An 18350-nucleotide genomic window follows, 5' to 3' on the forward strand; every position below is an offset into this window, starting at 1 on the left:
GTAATGTTGATGGAATGCAAAAGGCGGAACTTTGCAAAGTGCAGAATTGCAGCACCTGGACAGTCTGTGGCAGCACACTACATTAAAAGCTAGTTCAGGGGTTGGCAACCCAAATGTTAATAAGAGTCATTTTGTCCTTTCAACAACAACATTTTGAGTCCATTTTACCATCTTGGTTGTAAATATGTCTCAGTACGTGCTAATGTCCTAGGGTAGTCTAAAAATATAATACAAATAAAAATGCAGACTTACTTTGCTCTACTTTAAGCTTTAGCTCAGCTGTAGCCGCTTTTTCTTGCATCACCAATTGGAAACTTTTCCACAGAAGTAGAACTAGTAGTTTCTTGTAAAATGTCCCTCAATGTTCTATTTTTTGCGAGGCTGAAGTCGCTTCTCGTTCGCCAGCTTCTTGTTCGAATTTTCCCTTTCCACCTTAAATGGTGCCTGAGGCACGAGAATGTAACTGCTGCACCATTTAAGATGGAATGGGAAAATTCAAACAAGAAGCTGGCGAATGAGAAACAGACTTCAGTTTCACGTGTTAGAGTTTGGCAGTTTCTCGTTGCTGATTATATGTATCAGGAAACCAGATGACTGATTATAAGTGCAAATAAGCCCATTCATTTCCAAATTATCGATGTTCGTCTTAAATCTTTCTCTTTGCCTTTTCGTTAGCTACTAGCTAGGTGAACTAGCAGTTATAGGCTACATTAATTCCAGCGTTTAAGATCATTTATTGTTACAACTGTGTTTGAATGATCAGCAGAGCTTTATTTTACTGCAAAGTAGGATTACTTCATTTTTACCTAGAAGTCAAATTTCGATGTGAAGCTGCAACCGGACAGCATAAGAGCCGCAGGTTGCCGACCCTTGAGCTAACGTATGGAAGCACTTTGGCTTCTGTGGAGTTAAGGGGGAAAACGATAGTACACGTTTCCACCCATTTTCCGTCCGGTTGTAGTTGCTGCCAACCAGAAGACCATCGAGCGAGCGATGTCAAAACTTCCACCCAACTTTTATTGCCAAGGATTTGCATCCGTACTCAGGCTTTGAGAACCAGGGCTTTTGCGCTATGCCGAGATACAGCGTCCTGTCTCAAAGATATTTTACAGACACAGCGACCCCCCAGTTATCTACAACGAGACCAAAACCCAAGTTATGAAATCACTGAAGAAAACAGGTAGAATAACTGTAATCTGCTGGGTGGAAATCCATTGCCACAGAATTTTATTTCACCGTAGCGGCGCATTTTATCGGAGATGAGTGGCAGCCAGTGTCTCGTGCTCAAGAGCAGTGAATGAGAGCCTTCCAGTTCACTTGCCACATCACTTTCATTTGTTTTATTAATAAAAGATATTTAAAGTCATTGTGGAACATCACAAATACTTTGCTTTAAAAGTTCCAAGTTGTCACACAGTGAGAAAAAGAAATCCTGTATAGAAAAAAACATTGCATCAAAATGCATCGATAATCGCTTTATAATTGCATCGCAGCCCTCTGAATCGTAACTGAATCGTGAGGTGCCTAGAGATTCCCACCCCTATAACCAATATTTGGGGCGAATACTCATTTACCATAAATTTGATGTTTGTCGTGTGAACATATACAAGAAGTAATTCTTACAACTTACATTAAATATTAGAACAAAAGTTTTAGAAAAAAGTATTAGAAAAAAGTTTTAGCAAAAAGTGCTTTACGCTTTAGACTATAGATTGCAAAAACAGTAACTTAAAACTTAAAATTCTAATTTTAACATGTTAAGCTTTAGCTTACATGTAGCAATATTCATATTTCAACTCTTTAACGACCACGTAATTCAGAGGATCCAGTGGTATTCGAGAGAATAATGTTCATAGGACAAAACGTATTGGGTTCTGAACATGTTCATTTAACACAGGGTGCGACAATGGCGATTTTTCGAAAACCCTATTCATTCTGTCCATAGAGAAATGGAGCTTAGACCCGGAATTCCTACTATGGGCATAAGAGCATGGCGCCGACTACAAAATGACAACACGACTACAGTGGTCTATTCAGTCTGCACCTGACGTTAAAAACCGAGATCAGTGCGAGCTCCGGTAGAAACATATAATCTCACACACATCAGCAAATCCATCAATGTGTGAATCACTTCTAATCTTATACACATAAAAATAAAATAAATCCCCCAAAACACAGTAAAGATGAAGAAGCTGAAGTTGGCTTCCTATTCGCCAGCTTCTTGTTCGAGTTTTTCCTTTCAACCTTAAATGGTGCAGCAGTCACTTTCTGGTGCCTGAAGCTGCACCATGTAAGGTGGAACAGGAAAATTCAAACAAGAAGCTGGCAAAGAAGCTAACTTCAGGTTACTGTTAGAAGGTGCAAACGTTAATCTGTTATCTACACGGATTAAAGAATGCTATAAAGCATTAACCATAACTGTAATAACCACTACATGAAGTTAAGATCCTCTGAAAAGACTATTAAATGAAATAAGCTTAATATAAAACAAAAGGAAAAACAATCACATCAAAAGGTTCTTTGTGCCTCAACAACCACACGGCCATCTACACATAGACATCACAAAAACAATACGCATCACACAAATATAAGCGTGGATCGATGTGTTCCCTCCGTTATATAATCCTATCCTGTTTTCTGAGTGCAATATTCTTGAAAAAGTATAATTTTGGACAGTATCTTTCTTAAACTGCCGCTCTGTAATGGTACTGAATGCAGACCTGCAGCGATGTTGACGTGCCTGGCTGGACCCAACGCGGCATATGTATATCTATGATTCGGCCTTTCTTCTATGCATTGAAACAGCAAAAGGAAAGAAGTTTGACCAAATGCTACTGCACTCAGAAGCCACAAGAGCTTTCTCGGCTGGTCATAAAGTGGATTGGCTTACTTTGTCTATTTTAACTTTCTGCATAACGTGTTAAAAACAGTAACTTGTCCGCTCAGTACTGGCTTTGTTTAGGCTCCCGTGAGTTACAGTGCTTGAGTTCAGTCAGACTAGCTCATATAGCTAGTTACCAACCATGAGTTTAATGATAATGAATAGCTCGCAAACGGAAAACAGGTGTGTTTGGAAACCACATAGGTTTACCACAAAGTTGACATTTTTGGAGTTTTGCCCTCCATCATAGTATGGGGTGTAAGTTGTTGTAAGTAAAAGTCACACAGGCACATCTCTCGACCAAAATATAAACCTACATGCTGAAAAGTGGTCAGCAATGGTTGCTAAGCAGAGAAGGCTGAGGAAGAATGGGGCGACTCTTGAGATGGTCTGATTGACTCAGTCCCAGATGTTAGCAGGCTAGTCGCGCCCAGAGCCGTATAGAGAGAGAGTTGCGCCAACTCCGTTCACTCCAATGGACCTACAGCAATGGCGGATCATGGAGCCCCTTAATAGTTCCCGGAAGTTATCAGCAAATACTAGCAGCGCGGCCGAGTTGCAGCAGAATAGACCGGTTGTGATGCACTTTAAAAGGGTAAAACAATTAACTAAAGAATCAGATTGTATATAATAAGCACATCTGAATCAAATTAACATGTATATTAAAGTATGCCGGTGGATTATCCCCGATTAAATTAGTAGATTTAAGGAACATTAACTGATAACAGATTAGGCAAGGGTACTGAGTAAAGTTAGGAACCCATAATGTTAACCATAAACAGCCAAGTAATGGAAAAATCCCTGCTCTTAATGTCATAAGAGCCCTGCAGGGAGTCTCAACTCCCTGGGTTTTGCAATTCTTTACCTGTTCCTTATTTTTAATAAATAAAACGTTAAGCTTCCCAGTGGTGTGGCTTTTGTTTGTGAAACGTATGCAATGTCACGTTGTTGTTGTAATCTTTAGTGATGGTAAGTAATTTAGTAATTGCTCTTGCTGACTTGAGCCAGCAGTTTTTTCTTCCCTCTGTGTCAGTGGAGAAACCAAACATTTCACTCCTTTCTCCGAGCGACTGAAGCATCTCCATGCAGCAGAGCAAACCATGGTGGGGACTATATGCAAGGACAACATAGAGAAAAGGGCACAGACAAACTGCCTGCCAGGCTATTCATGTTTGAGTTCGTTATAGCTTTATTTAATGAATCCATCGCAGTAAATACGTGCATAGTAAAAAGACAAGATATATGAAATGTGTTTATATGTGTACAAACAAATATAAATAGATGTGTTTATTATGTCCTGTCTGGATGTGATTTTTTTTCATATGCAAGCCAAACAAATTTCTTTGGCTCCTTCTCCTTCTGTCCTTTCGGAAAGTCAGAGTTTACAGTGGTCATCAAGTCATTAAAATTATCTAGGCCTTGGGATTACTGAAACAACCATTAATTAAAGATGTATTTATGTTAATTATATTTATGTTGAAAATGAATCTGATCTCAATTTTGAAACATTCCTTCCCCTCCCCTCCCTCTAAGTATATCAGTAAACATTATGACTGATCTTAACTACCATACACGTTTAAGAACATAACATCTTTAATACTGAAAAGTCAAAGCAATGAAACAACGAAAACACACTTTAAAACCATGTTCACATTAACCTATCAACAAGGCAGGTAACGACAGCTGTTTAATCCTCAAATAGTAGCGAATTTGACTTTAAAATATATTGTTGTACCTACACACACACGTTGGTTTTCTATAGAAATATTGTAAATCAGGGCATTTATTGACTTTAAAGTACCAAAAGACGCAGTTCTGTCGCTGAGTGTTTATGGGTTTAAATTGCCCGCAAAGAACTTCCTGGAACTATGTGAAGTCTACATGAATCACGTGACCATCAAGCATTTTGAACTTCCGTTGACGCTACTCTCTCTCTATACGGCTCTGGTCGCGCCCCTTTCCTGTAGTACGGGACACGGCATGTGTCAAATACTGGATACTGTACTGTATATTACTGATGATAAGCAATATGTAGTATACGGTATAAACTGATGCAGTAAGCAGTATACAATACACAATATGTTATTTCAAACACAGAAATAGAGATAGAGATAGAATACAGAAGTGCTGGTTTTCTTCAATGAGTCATCCATCCACATTATAATCAATAAAGTAACGTCCAGTACAGGCAGGACGTTGGGCCAGACTACAGAAGTGTGCTTCGTTGACCGTGGTTGCGTCACATATGCGCATACATTAAAAAGTGCTTTATCGGCAAGTAGGCAAGTTCAAATGCTGATTCTGCTAATCGGAAAAACGCAGAATACTGACTCTGATTATAGGTCGACCCCTAGTTATAGCACTCCCTATTAACATACATACAAGTTTCATGTCTGTACAACATGAGTTTTGGTCTGCATAATTCATATTTGGTCACAATCAGAATAGGAAAAAAAAATCCAAGCAATTTCAGTAGGGTTTTACAGTGTGTGCTAAAAACATCTCCAAACCATTATCAGTTTGAGGTAGAACCTCTTTAATGTTTTTTGTTAGGGAAATCTAATTTATTTAGTTATATATTTTGTTTTCAAAAATAGGCTACGTATATCCACAGAATCACACACACTGGGTTTTTTCTCTCTAAAGTCATATATTCATTTTGTACGTCCAAATCACAAAATCGCTGCCTGAACAAAAACAATAACATAAAAATAACATTCAGAAGCTTCTTTAAGTTCACTAATGTAAATCTATTACCCAAATTGTTTATTGTTTTACATTGTTTTTACTAGTCAATGCAGGCCCTTGTAATAAAACATTAAAATTATATATGTATACAGACAGACATACACACTATATGGACAAAAGTATTGGGACACCTACACAAGCTTTTATGACATCCCATCCTAATCCCATAGGCATTAATACGAAGTTTGTCTCTTCTTTGCAACTAAAACAGCTTCTACTCTTCTGGGAAGCTTTCTACAAGATTTTGGAGTGTGTCTGGGGGAATTTCTGTGCATTCATCCAGAAGAGCATTTGTAAGGGCAGACACTGATGTTGATCAAGAGGGCCTGGCTCGCAATCTCTGTTCTAGTTTATCGTTTGATGGGGTTGAAGCTCTTCCACACCAAACTCACCCAACCATGCCTTTATGAACCTTTATGCACTGGGGCACAGTCATGCTGAAACAGAAAAGGGCCTTCTTCAAACTGTTCCCCCGAAGTTGGAAGCGTACAGTTGTCCAGAATGTCTTGGTATGCAGAAGCATTAAGATTTCTCTTCACTGGAACTTAGGGGCCTGGGCCAAACCCCCCCCCAAAAAAACCAACCCTCTTAGCATTATCCCTCCTCTACTACATTTTACACTTGGCACAATACAGTCAGGCAGGTAACGTTCTCCTGGCAATCACCAAACCCAGACTCGTCCGTCAGACTGCCAGATAGAAAAGCGTGATTCGTCACTCCACACAATACATTTTCACTGCTCGAGTGTCCAGTGGCGGCATGCTTTAAAATTTACTTGTGACACAGGTGTCATTCTACAACAATGCCATGTTTATAGTCACTGAGCTAATCAGTACGACCCATTCTACTGCCAGAGTTTGTCTATGGAGATTGCAAGGCTATGTGCTTAATTTTATCCACCTGTTAGCAATGGGTGTGGCTGAAACACATGAACTCAATAATTAGTAGGGGTGTCCCATTACTTTTCACTCACACACTCACACACACACACACACACAAAACCCCATTTCCAAAAAAGTTGGGGCGCTGTGCAGAATGTAAATAAAAATAGTATGCAATGATATACAAATCATGTAAACCATATTTTTGAAGGAAAATACTTCAAAGACAACATAACAAAATTTTGAAGGACAATACTTCAAAGACAACATATCAAATATTGAAACTGAGAAATTGTATTGTTTTTTGAAAAATATATTCCCATTTTGAATTTGATGCCAACAACACATTTCAAAAAAGTTGGGACGGGGCAACAAAAGACTGGTAAATTTGTGTAATGCTAAAACACCTGGTGGTTAATTGGCAACAGGTCAGTAACATGATTGGGTAAAAAAAAAGCATCCCAGAGAGGCTTAGTCTTTCAGAAGTAAAGATGAGGAGGGGTTCATCACTCTGTGAAAAACTGCTCGAGCAAATAGTGCAACAATTCAAGAATAACGTTTTTCAATGTAAAATAGCAAAGAACTTTTGCTTTTCATCATCTACGGTACATAATAACAATAAAAGATGTAGAGAATCTGGAGAAATCTCTGTATGCAAGGGACAAGGCCAAAAACCAGTATTTGCTGGCCGTGATCTTTGGGCCCTCAGGCGGCACAGCATTAAAAAGACATGATTCGAGCTCCCGAGTGGCGCAACCGTCTAAGCGTTGGCCCTATCATCAGGAGATCGCGAGTTCGATCCCTGGTGATGCTACAGCCATCCGTAGCCGGGAGTCCGAGAGAGCACAATTGGCCTCGCTCTCTCTGGGTGGGTAGGATGGCCCCTCCTTCTCCCCCCATCACTCAGCGCGATGCTAGTCAGCGCAGGCGTCTGTTAGCTGACGTAACAGATCTGGCGGTTGGCGCTTTCCTCCGAGCGCGTTCGGCTGTCCAGTGACGTTGCATGAGCGGCAGCTCAAAAAGAAGCGGTGGTTGGCTTCACAGGTCTCGGAGGAAGCCTGTGTTAGCCTTCACCCTCCTAGCGTTGATAGCATCGTGTGACTGGGGGAGTCCTAGCTAGCGGGTGGAATTGGAGACGACTAAATTGGGGAGAAAACCGGGTAACAAAAGACATGATTCTGTAGTGGAAATCACTGCATGGGCTCAGGAGCACTTCTGAAAACCACCTGCCGGCAGTCCGGACCTGTCACCCATTGGTAACATTTGGCGCATTATGAAATTAAAAATACGACAAAAGAGACCTGGAACTGTTCAGCAGCTGAAATCCTGTATCAAACAAGAATGGGAAAACATTTCACTTTCAAAACTACACCAATTGGTCTCCTCAGTTCCCAAACGCTTAGAGTGTTGTTAAAAGAAGAAGTGATGCAGCACAGTGGTAAACATGCCCCTGTCCTAACTTTTTAGGCAAACACACACACACACACACACACACACACACACACACACACACACACACACACACACACACGAATGCAAATCTGTACAGGTTAAGTAATTAACACTTTTCTAGTACATATTCATCAGCTGTGTCAGTAAGTTGTCAGACAAATGTAACAGATATATCTCTTCCATTGTTATATTTAATATTTTGCTTATAATCTTTTTCCAGGCACTTTTTACATGTTATGTGTCTTTTTTCACACAGGTCCCCTGAAGTCCCATTTCTGGTCAGTTAAACTCTGTCTTGAGAGCATTTCCTTAGTTAACCACAATAACCAATAACATAAAATGTGTGCTTATAGCAGGGGTGCCCAATTCTGGTCCTGGCGATCTACACCCTGGAGAGTTCAGATCCAACACACATGGCTCTAATATTCAGATGCCCCTGAAGGCCTTTATTACCCAGATCAGGTGTGTTAGACTGGGCTGGGAGCTAAACTCTGCTAGATTGTAGATCTCCAGGACTTGAACTGAGCACCCCTGGCTTATACAGTAATTATGGCTCTGTATTTTAGTATGATGGGCAGAAAGGGCATACAACTCAAATATACAATAGTGTTTCCACATCTTTAAGTAAGGTAAAAACAGACATTAACAGAAATATACGTATCTGTGCACGTGTGTAAAATAACTAAAGAAAAATAAACCAAAACAAATAACAACATATAAGCATCTTTTCATCTCTTACATAGCATCACACATTAGGTCCATATTTTAGGAGTTACCATATGACAAACAGCAGGCTGACCTTGGCAGAAAAGAGCTTCTGGTGAAGAATATAACTGCATGACCTGTGGAAGCTTAAGAAAAAAGTATGCAGAAGGACATGGAAATTTATAAAAAGTACATTACACATCTTTAACCAATTCTAAGACCAGTGTCCCAAATTACCTGCCACAGTTACACACAATGGAACCCCTGTCACAGTGGCTGTTCCTGGGTCAGCTGGATATAGATTTTAGCTTGGTCACTCAGTTGTGGAGAATTCCTCCTCTCCATGTGTGCTGCTGTAGCTGCCATTGTGATGGGCCTGGGGAGACAGGTATTCACTGGCAGCTGAGTCAGAACCGTCAACTTCACTCTCATAATCCCTCTCCTCATACTGTTTTCCAGCCTGTAACAAAACACAACTGCTCTGAACCTAATTTCATACAATGTCACTGCAGATATACTGCAAGGATATTTTAAGAGACAAAAAGGTCCAGGAACAGGAAACAGAAAAGGGCCTTCCCTAAACTGTTGCCACAAATTGGACGCATGTAACTGTCTGAAATGTCTTTGCCAAACCCAGATTTGTCCATCAGAATGCCAGATAGTAAAGCATGATTCATCACTGCAGAGAACACATTTCTACTGCTCCAGAGTCCAGTAGCAGCTTGCTTTACACCACTTCTGCAAAAGCTTGGCATTGCGCATGGTGATATTTGTGTGCAACTGCTCGGCCATATGAATCCACTTCATGAGATTCAGTTTAATTAGATTCAGTTCTTGGGCTGATGTTGTTTACAGAAGCAGTCTGGAGCTCCACAGTGTGATGCAACAGAGGATAGGTGATTTTTACACACTAGACACTTCAGCACTGGGCAAAAAAAATCTTGTTTCTAAGACAATCTAACTAGCACATCCATATATGCCCACTGTTGTAATGGCAACAACATTCTCACAAATGTTTCTGAGATCTCGCTGCCTAATGCAGTTTTAGGCAAGTTATCAAGATTGTTTCTAAAGTTTTTAGAATATTTGTATTCATTAAATTTTGTGTTAAATGTAAAATATGGCTGTAGGCCATATTAGTGAGGTCAGATACTGGTGTTGGGTGATGAGGTGTTGCTCACAGTTGGTGTTCTAATTCTTCCCAGAGGTGAAGGATGTGGTTCAAGTCAGAGCACCAAGGAGGCCAGTCAAGTTCTTCTACACCAAACTCAGCAAACTATTTCTTCACTGACCTTGCCATACTGAAACAGGACCAACAACCTTCACTGGAACTAAGACTTTTGACTTGACATGCACACTTGGATGTTTCCAGTGCAGACATCCTGAAGGTTTTGCAGTGCGACATTACATTTGAACGCCTGTTTGCTGTTAGGACACAGTGTTAGGAATTGCAGCCTTTGTAGAATGCTTTGCAGAAAAAAGTGTGTAAATACTTTATATAAATGAATACAATACAAAGCAAAGAAATGCTTTGGTTCTTTTACCACAAAAGAAATAAGGGGGAAATATTTTTACAAATGTTTTTTCCCCCCCACATTCTGTGACCTTGTTAAGTGGAAACAAAATCAAAAGTAGAACATAATTCTACTGATTGTGATCAGCAGCAGACATACAAAGAAAGCGTGCAGACGTAATAATCTGAAAGAGGATCGGCCATGATCATCTGTTCTTTATCTCCTCAAAACTAGAACAACAGTCAGAGACAAAGCCCTGAAATACGTTGAAGCCTTTGTAAAAAGCTTATCTTTTACAACTTGTTTGACGTTTACTGATGGCAAACTGGGACAATTAGGTCATTTTAGAGCAAAACAACAGTACTGAAGAATGTGTGTTAAGGCATACGGAGTTCAACAAGGTGGTGCAGCACAGAGCAGTATTCCCAGTGAACAGTTACCACCCTAACTTTTCAATAGTAAACACAGATGTAAAATGCACCAATTTGCATGCATTACATTTACATACAATGGCATTAGGGGTGTCCGAACCACACAGAATCCCAATGAAACACTTAGAAAAACTACAGGCTTATTTTTGTTTTGTGTGTGAATTAGTGTATAAAAAATGGATAAGGCTAGACGAGCTGCAGCCAGCCTTTTTTTCCTCCCATAGGAACGAAGTGCTTTCTGAAGTTCGTAAAAGTTCAGCTTTTCAGAAAACCACCAAATGATGTCAAGTTTTTTTTTGTTTTTTTTTAAATCAGCAGACCAATCTGTTCACAGCTTAGTGGAACTAGTGAAAGCAATCAAGATGAAGGGTGGAAAAAATGCATCTGGCCATTTGCAGAGCCACTCTGCAAATAATGAGAAATAAATCTATTAGCAAACATTAACTAAAAAGCTAACTAAGCTAGCTAGTTAGTGGTGCAACTGGATACAAGACAGAACACTGCAGTAACAGGTTCATTGTTACAGTGCAAGCATTGAGCTGCTTTTCATTTCAGTACAAAAAGTGCTCCATGCACCTTTTTTTTTTTTTATAGAAGAAACATCCAACGTGAACACAGCCTAAGACAGTGTTTAGTCTGTGTCAGAAACTCACCTTGGTGGTCTTGGCTTTGTGCTCCTGTCTGTCTGAGTCTCTGCTGCTCCTCCTCCTGGACGTTGACCTCTCCCTCCACTCCCTGCTGCTGTCCCACACACGCTCTCTCTTCCTCTCTTTCTTCCCTCTGCACAAAAACAAACAAAAAAAAAACCCTGAACAAATCAAGAACCTTAATGACAGAACTACGATATTTCACTACTTTGCTGAGTTTTATTAGGAGAATTAGGAACAGGCTGTATGAGCAAAAAGGTTCTCTACATGCACAAAGGTTTGTAGACACCTGTTTCTTCAGAAATCATAGGTATTAATAGGAAGTGTGTTCTCCCTTTGCTGCAGTAAAAGTCTACTCTTCTGGGAAGGCCTTACACTAAAATGTTGGAACATTGCTGTGAGGATGTGATTTTGTTCAGCCGCAAGAGTATTAGTGAGGTCAGGTAATGATTAGTTCTAGATCACAGAGGCCACTCTAACTCAAGGGAACCTGATGATGCGCCATCACTACAGAAAACGGAGTTTCACTGCTTCACAGGCCAGCGATGAGGGGCATTATACCCCTCTAGCTGACATTCGGCAATAAGCATGGTGATCTTAGGTTCATGTGCAGCCCAATCTATTGGCAATCCTTTTCTATGGCGATTATCCAAGCTGTGAGTGCGCAACTGAACACCTGTGTCAGCAATGGGTGCACCTTTAGGTAGCTGAATAATAACTAGAAGTGTCTACAGACGTCTGGACACAAAGTGTAACTCTTTCTCCCTGTTGCCAAAACCAAGCTGGATTTACCTCTTTGGTGAAGAAGACCTTGCTTTTCTTTTTGGGGATCTGGAGTGTGTTCTGCTTCTCCTTCTGTGACCTCTGTAAATAATACATTTGCCTCTTTTTACTGTGATATGATACAGGAAGTAAAAGACTGTAAATAATTTTGCACAACAAAAATTCAATATATGATCTACTATGATGCCAATATAGACACACACAGAGCAAATGTGTTCACATTTCTCAGTGTGTGTAAATGTGCAACATCTTCAAGATAAATTCCGCACACCAAAGACTTGTAGACAATTCATCCAAAAATTCTAATATTGATAAAATGCAAACATTGCAAGGTTACAGAGGTCAGTCTGCATTATCACACAATCTTTTCCCAACTAGGTGGCTACGACTATTATCATTATTGAGTGCAGTACACCTTTAATTGTTTTGCTAACCTGCTAGTGCTGTGGGATCGGGGGGACCGGCCATAGCCTTTGGGAGGCGTCCTGCCTTTTTTGTCTCTTCTCCGGTCTTCGCTGTTATCTCCTCTCTTTGTCTTCCCATCCTTATCTTTCCGTCTGTCCCTGTGACAAAGAGGAGGTTATGGTTATTAAAACAAACCTTTTGAGATTCTACTCCAATCATTAGCCTAAACAGCACGCTTTTCAAGTATATAAAGGGTTGTAAATGATGTAGTGGAATACAAGCAACAGTGGTATTTATCAAATCTGATCAACAAAACATATTTTTCAATTCTGGTGAGTGACACATTGATGGGTTGGCTCATTTCTCACATGTGGTGAAATCTGACCTTGTTTTGTCTGTGTAGCATGCATGATAAATCAGCACACTACCAACTGCAGCCTGATCACATCACTGTAGTAAGTCTAATTAAACAAAATGTGAGAAACAAATCAAGAATTTGAGAATTCTACTAGATCTCCTATACCCCAGCCTTATATGCCCTATTTTGTACAGGTAAACTATGTGTTGACACCTGTGGATTCCTCACCATGCACCACTGAGCAGTGAAAAATAATCATCTCCTTCTCCCACCACCCCTACATACACTACAGGGACAAGTATTGGGACACACCTCTTAATGATTACATTCAGGTATTTTGTTCAGTCCCATTGCCACAGATTTATAAAATCAAGCACCTAGGCATGCAGTCTCACTTTACAAACATTTGTGAAAAAATGGGTGGTTGTAAGGAGCTCACTGAATTCCAGCGTGGTACTGTAATAGGGTGCCATCATTGCAACAAGTCAGTTTTCTATGATCAACTGCAAGTGGTATTATTGAAAAGTGGAAGCATTTATGAACCACAGCAACTCAAAGTGACAGACCACATAAAGTTACAGAGCAGGGTCGCCATGGGCTAAGACACATTTCTAAACCTTCTATGGCATTAACATTAGCAGAAAAAACTGTGTGCCAGCAGATTCTTGTGATGGGTTTCCATGGCCAAGCCTTACATCACCAGGCACAATGCCAAGCATCAGATGGAATGAATGGAATCAAATCACGCTACTCTATCTGGCAGTCGGATGGATGAGTCTGGGTTTGGCGAAAGCCAGGAGAATGTTACCTGCCTGACTACATTAAGCTGACAGTAAAGTTTGGTAGAGTGCACAAAGCAAGGTGAATAAAGGCATGGTTGGGCGGTTTTGGTGTGGAAAAACTTGACTGATCTGCACAGAGCCCTGACCTCAACCCCATCAAACACCTTTGGAATAAACTAGGATGGGGATCGTGAACCAGGCCATCTCGCCCACATCAATGTTTGACCTTACAAATGCTCTTCTGGATGAATGCACAGAAATTCCCACAGACACACTCTCCAATCTTGTAGAAAGCTTCCCAGAAGAGTGGAAGCTGTTATAGCCGCAAAAGGGGGGCCAGCTCCATATTAATGCCTAAGAATTTAGAATAGGATGTCATAGCTCCAGTGGGTGTAATGCATACATCTCCCAGTACGTTTGTCCATACAGTTTATAATTGAGCAAAAAAACCCTGTAAGCTACCTCAGAGACCTTCCTTAATTTTGTGTTTCACTCTGAAATACATACAATACAGAAAATATTATTCTGACACATCACAGAACACTTTTTATAATAACTGGTAAAACAGTAGGGGTAAAAAGAAAAACAGATACAAATAGATCTAATGATTTATAAGCCTAGATCTGGTTCTAATCAAGGGTGGAAGGTGTCCCATTTCCCATCTTAATGGGGTACTCAAAAGCTTTCTCAATGTGTCCTTAGTGCGGCCTTCCGCAAGGACCACAACGACGCGCACTCAGCAGCAGACTCTTAATCAAAATTCCTTGAGATACAGGCCAGGACCAATCAGAGTGCATGATTTTATTTACAGCCGTCTTGCCAATACGGCAGAGAGAAAGACGTTCAGATGTGATCAAAAATAAATTTCTTTATTAATTTAACTTGCCAGTGAGCTGCATTATGCTTGTAATTGAACAGTCACAGTAGACAAGCAAATCAGCTCATGACTGATGCTTAAATGAGCATGACCGATGCGCTAGGCCAAACACCTGCAGAGCCAAGTTCATCCCAAATGTATGAAACATCCTTAAGGTCTCGTACTTCATAGATCAATTGAAGAGATTTATCTTATGTCAATCAAATTTTAATTTATTTTTTATAAAGAATTTTTTTTCTTAGGAATATATTACACCCAAGAATAATACCTGAGTGAATCTTGCTGATGTCATTAAGATGCACATGAGGCATACTATCTTTGTTCACTGATTATAACCAATGACATTGTGTTCGGTTTTGTTTTTGAGGCCTTTATTTATTTTTAATTATTTATTTACAAAACTTTTATTTTAACATATTTAGTAATAATATTAATATTAATTATTTTAGCTAGAGATGGAAGAATCCATCAGCTATGTATTAGCAGTGATTTTCAGCCCAAATATGCAATCAGCTATCAGCTGCAATTTCTCTAACTTAGCCAATCCTGAGAGCTGATCAGTGACATAAAAGCTATGAGCCATATTTCGCCTCAGGCGCCAGAATGAAAGCGCCGGAATGGGAAAATTCGAACAAGAACCTGTCGAATAGGAAACCAACTTCAGCTTCATCATATCTATATCACTAATGAAACATATATATTTGGCTCCTTATTTTACTATAGACCGGCTGTGTAAAAGTGTAGAGCTGTAATTAAGTTGGCTTGAAAAATTTAAGATGGCACAGAATTTAAGGTGGAACTTCAATTACCATAGCATTAAATTTAAGGTGGAACTGCTATTACCCTAACACTCAATTTAAGGTGGAACAGAATTTAAGGTGGAACTTCAATTAACATATCATTAAATTTCAGGTGGAACTGCTATTAATAGTCACTATATTTAAGTTGTAACAGAATTTAAGGTGGAATTACTATTCCATAGCATTACATTTAAGGTGGAACTGCTGTTAACATATCACAACATTTCAGTTGGAACAGAACTCAAGGTGGAATTATCATTACCTAGCATTAAATTTAAGGTGGCACTTCAATCAACATAGCTCTAAATTGAAGGTGGCACAGAATTGAAGGTGGCACCAAATTTAAGGTGGAGCAGAATTTAAGGTGGCACTCCATTTAAGGTAGCACAAAAATTAATTTGGCACACAATTTTAGGTTGAACTGAAATTAACATAGCACTAAATTTAAGGCATTACAGAATTTAAGGAGGTACTGATTTTAACGTAACACTAAATATAAGGTGGCACAGACTTTAAGGTGGAACTTCATTCACGCTAGCATCTAGCAACGAATTAGAATCCACCACAGATACTGCAGCTTCTGCTTAGCAACATTTTACCAATATTTTAACAACTTTCAACAGTCTTCAACCATTTTAACGTTTTAACTTAATTAACTGGCTTTTTCAATTAACAAAGCACTAAATTTAAGGTGGCACAGAATTAAAGGTGGAACTGGAATTCACATAGTACCAAATTTAAGGTGGCATAGAATTTAAGGTGTAACTGGAATTAACATAGCAAAAAATTTAAGCTGGCACAGAATTTAAGGTGGAACTTCTTTTAAGGTGGCACAGAATTTAAGGTGGAACTGTCTTCAAGGTAGCACTGAAATTAAGGTGGCACAGAATTGACGGTGGAACTTCAATTAACATAGCACTAAATTTAAGGTGGGACTCTTCTTAAGGTGGCACTAAATTTAAGGTGGAACTTCAATTTACATAGCACTAAATTAAGCTAGCACAGAATTTGAGGAGGAAATTTATTTAAAGTGGCACAGAACCTAAGGTGGAACTGCAATTACCATAGCACTAAATTTAAGGTTGCACAGAGTTTAAGGTGGAACTCTCTTTAAGGTACCACTAAAATTAAGGTGGCACAGATTTTAAGGTGGAACTTCAATTGACATAGCATTAAATTTAAGACGGCACAGAATTTAAGGTGGAACTGAAATTGACAAAGCATTAAATTCAAGGTGGAACTGCTATTAACATAGCACTAAATTTAAGGTGGAATAGAATTTTAGGCGGGACTTCAATTAACATAGCACTAAATTTAAGATGGCACAGAATTTAAGGTAGAACCTCAATTAACATAGCACTGCATTTAAGGTGGATCTACTATTTACATATCACTAAATTTATGATGGCACAGAATTTAAGGTGGCATTTTAATTAACATAGCAGTAAAATTGAGGTGGCACAGAATTTAAAATGGAATTTCGTTTAAGGTGGCACCGAATTTAAAATGGAACTCTTTTTAAGGTGGGACTGCAATTACCATAGCACTAAATTTAAGGTTGCACAGAGTTTAAGGTGGAACTCTCTTTAAGGTACCACTAAAATTAAGGTGGCACAGATTTTAAGGTGGAACTTCAATTGACATAGCATTAAATTTAAGACGGCACAGAATTTAAGGTGGAACTGAAATTGACAAAGCATTAAATTCAAGGTGGAACTGCTATTAACATAGCACTAAATTTAAGGTGGAATAGAATTTTAGGCGGGACTTCAATTAACATAGCACTAAATTTAAGATGGCACAGAATTTAAGGTAGAACCTCAATTAACATAGCACTGCATTTAAGGTGGATCTACTATTTACATATCACTAAATTTATGATGGCACAGAATTTAAGGTGGCATTTTAATTAACATAGCAGTAAAATTGAGGTGGCACAGAATTTAAAATGGAATTTCGTTTAAGGTGGCACCGAATTTAAAATGGAACTCTTTTTAAGGTGGGACTGCAATTACCATAGCACTAAATTTAAGGTGGCACAGAATTAAAGGTGGAACTGGAATTAACATAGCACTGAATTTAAGGTGTCACAGAATTTGAGTTGGAATTTCAATTAACATAGCATTAAATTTAAGGTGGAACCATTATGAGCATAGCACTAAATTTAAGGTGGCACAAAATTTAAGGTGGACCTTAGTTTAAGGTAGCCCTAAAATTAACGTGGCACAGGCTTTAAGGTTGAACTTCATTCACAGTAGAACTAGAGCAAAAAATTTACATCCACCACGGATTCTGCAGCTTCTGCTTAACAACATTTTGGCAACATTTTAATAACTATCAGTAGTCTTCAACCATTTTAACATTTTAACGTAATTAACTGGCTTTTTCAAGCCAACTTAAAGTTCATTCACGAACTTTCCCTTTCTAGTTAAGTTGGCTTGAAAAAGCCAACTTACTGTTCTTCGTAATCTTCTTCTTATTATTAAGTTGGCTTGAAAAAGCCAACTTACTGTTCTTCGTAATCTTCTTCTTATTATTATTATTCTATACTGAAAAAACTAAATGCTACTCCTCCTACAGTTTTCGAGCTAGAGCCACGAAACTTTGCAGGATCGTAGCAGGGTGTGCTTGTGCTTTTCTATTACCATAGCACTAAATTTAAGGTTGCACAGAGTTTAAGGTGGAACTCTCTTTGAGGTACCACTAAAATTAAGGTGGCACAGAATTTAAGGTGGAACTTCAATTGACATAGCATTAAATTTAAGATGGCACAGAATTTAAAGTGGAATTTCAATTAACATAGCATTAAATTTTAGGTGGAACCGGTATTAACATATTACTAAATTTAAGGCGGAACAGAATGTAAGGCGGAACTGAAATTGACAAAGCATTAAATTTAAGGTGGAACTGCTATTAACATAGCACTAAATTTAAGGTGGAATAGAATTTTAGGTGGGACTTCAATTAACATGGCACTAAATTTAAGATGGCACAGAATTTAAGGTGGAACCTCAATTAACACAGCATTGCATTTAAGGTGGCATACCTAAAATTAAGGTGGCATACAATAGCACCAAATTTAACAT

General features: G+C 39.0%; 1 protein-coding gene across 5 annotated transcripts in view; it reads right to left on the bottom strand.

The window, feature by feature from the left end:
- Nucleotides 1–8133: 8133 nt before the first annotated feature.
- srek1 (splicing regulatory glutamine/lysine-rich protein 1) overlaps nucleotides 8134–18350 on the bottom strand; it is a 37955-nt gene continuing 27738 nt past the window's right edge. For 3 of the 5 annotated variants that reach the window (XM_036580247.1, XM_036580246.1, XM_036580249.1), the window contains 4 exons: nucleotides 12477–12605; nucleotides 12052–12123; nucleotides 11266–11392; nucleotides 8134–9127 (listed from right to left, as the gene is read on the bottom strand). In XM_036580247.1, the coding sequence (XP_036436140.1) occupies nucleotides 8981–9127; nucleotides 11266–11392; nucleotides 12052–12123; nucleotides 12477–12605 (475 nt within the window). In that variant the 3' untranslated portion in view covers nucleotides 8134–8980. Of the gene's footprint in view, nucleotides 9128–9853; nucleotides 9969–11265; nucleotides 11393–12051; nucleotides 12124–12476; nucleotides 12606–18350 lie in introns of those variants that run through there. The other 2 variants (XR_005007740.1, XM_036580248.1) reach the window with 2 other exon arrangements.

Source organism: Colossoma macropomum, unplaced genomic scaffold (assembly GCF_904425465.1).
Source record: "Colossoma macropomum unplaced genomic scaffold, Colossoma_macropomum, whole genome shotgun sequence".
NCBI lineage: Eukaryota > Metazoa > Chordata > Actinopteri > Characiformes > Serrasalmidae > Colossoma > Colossoma macropomum.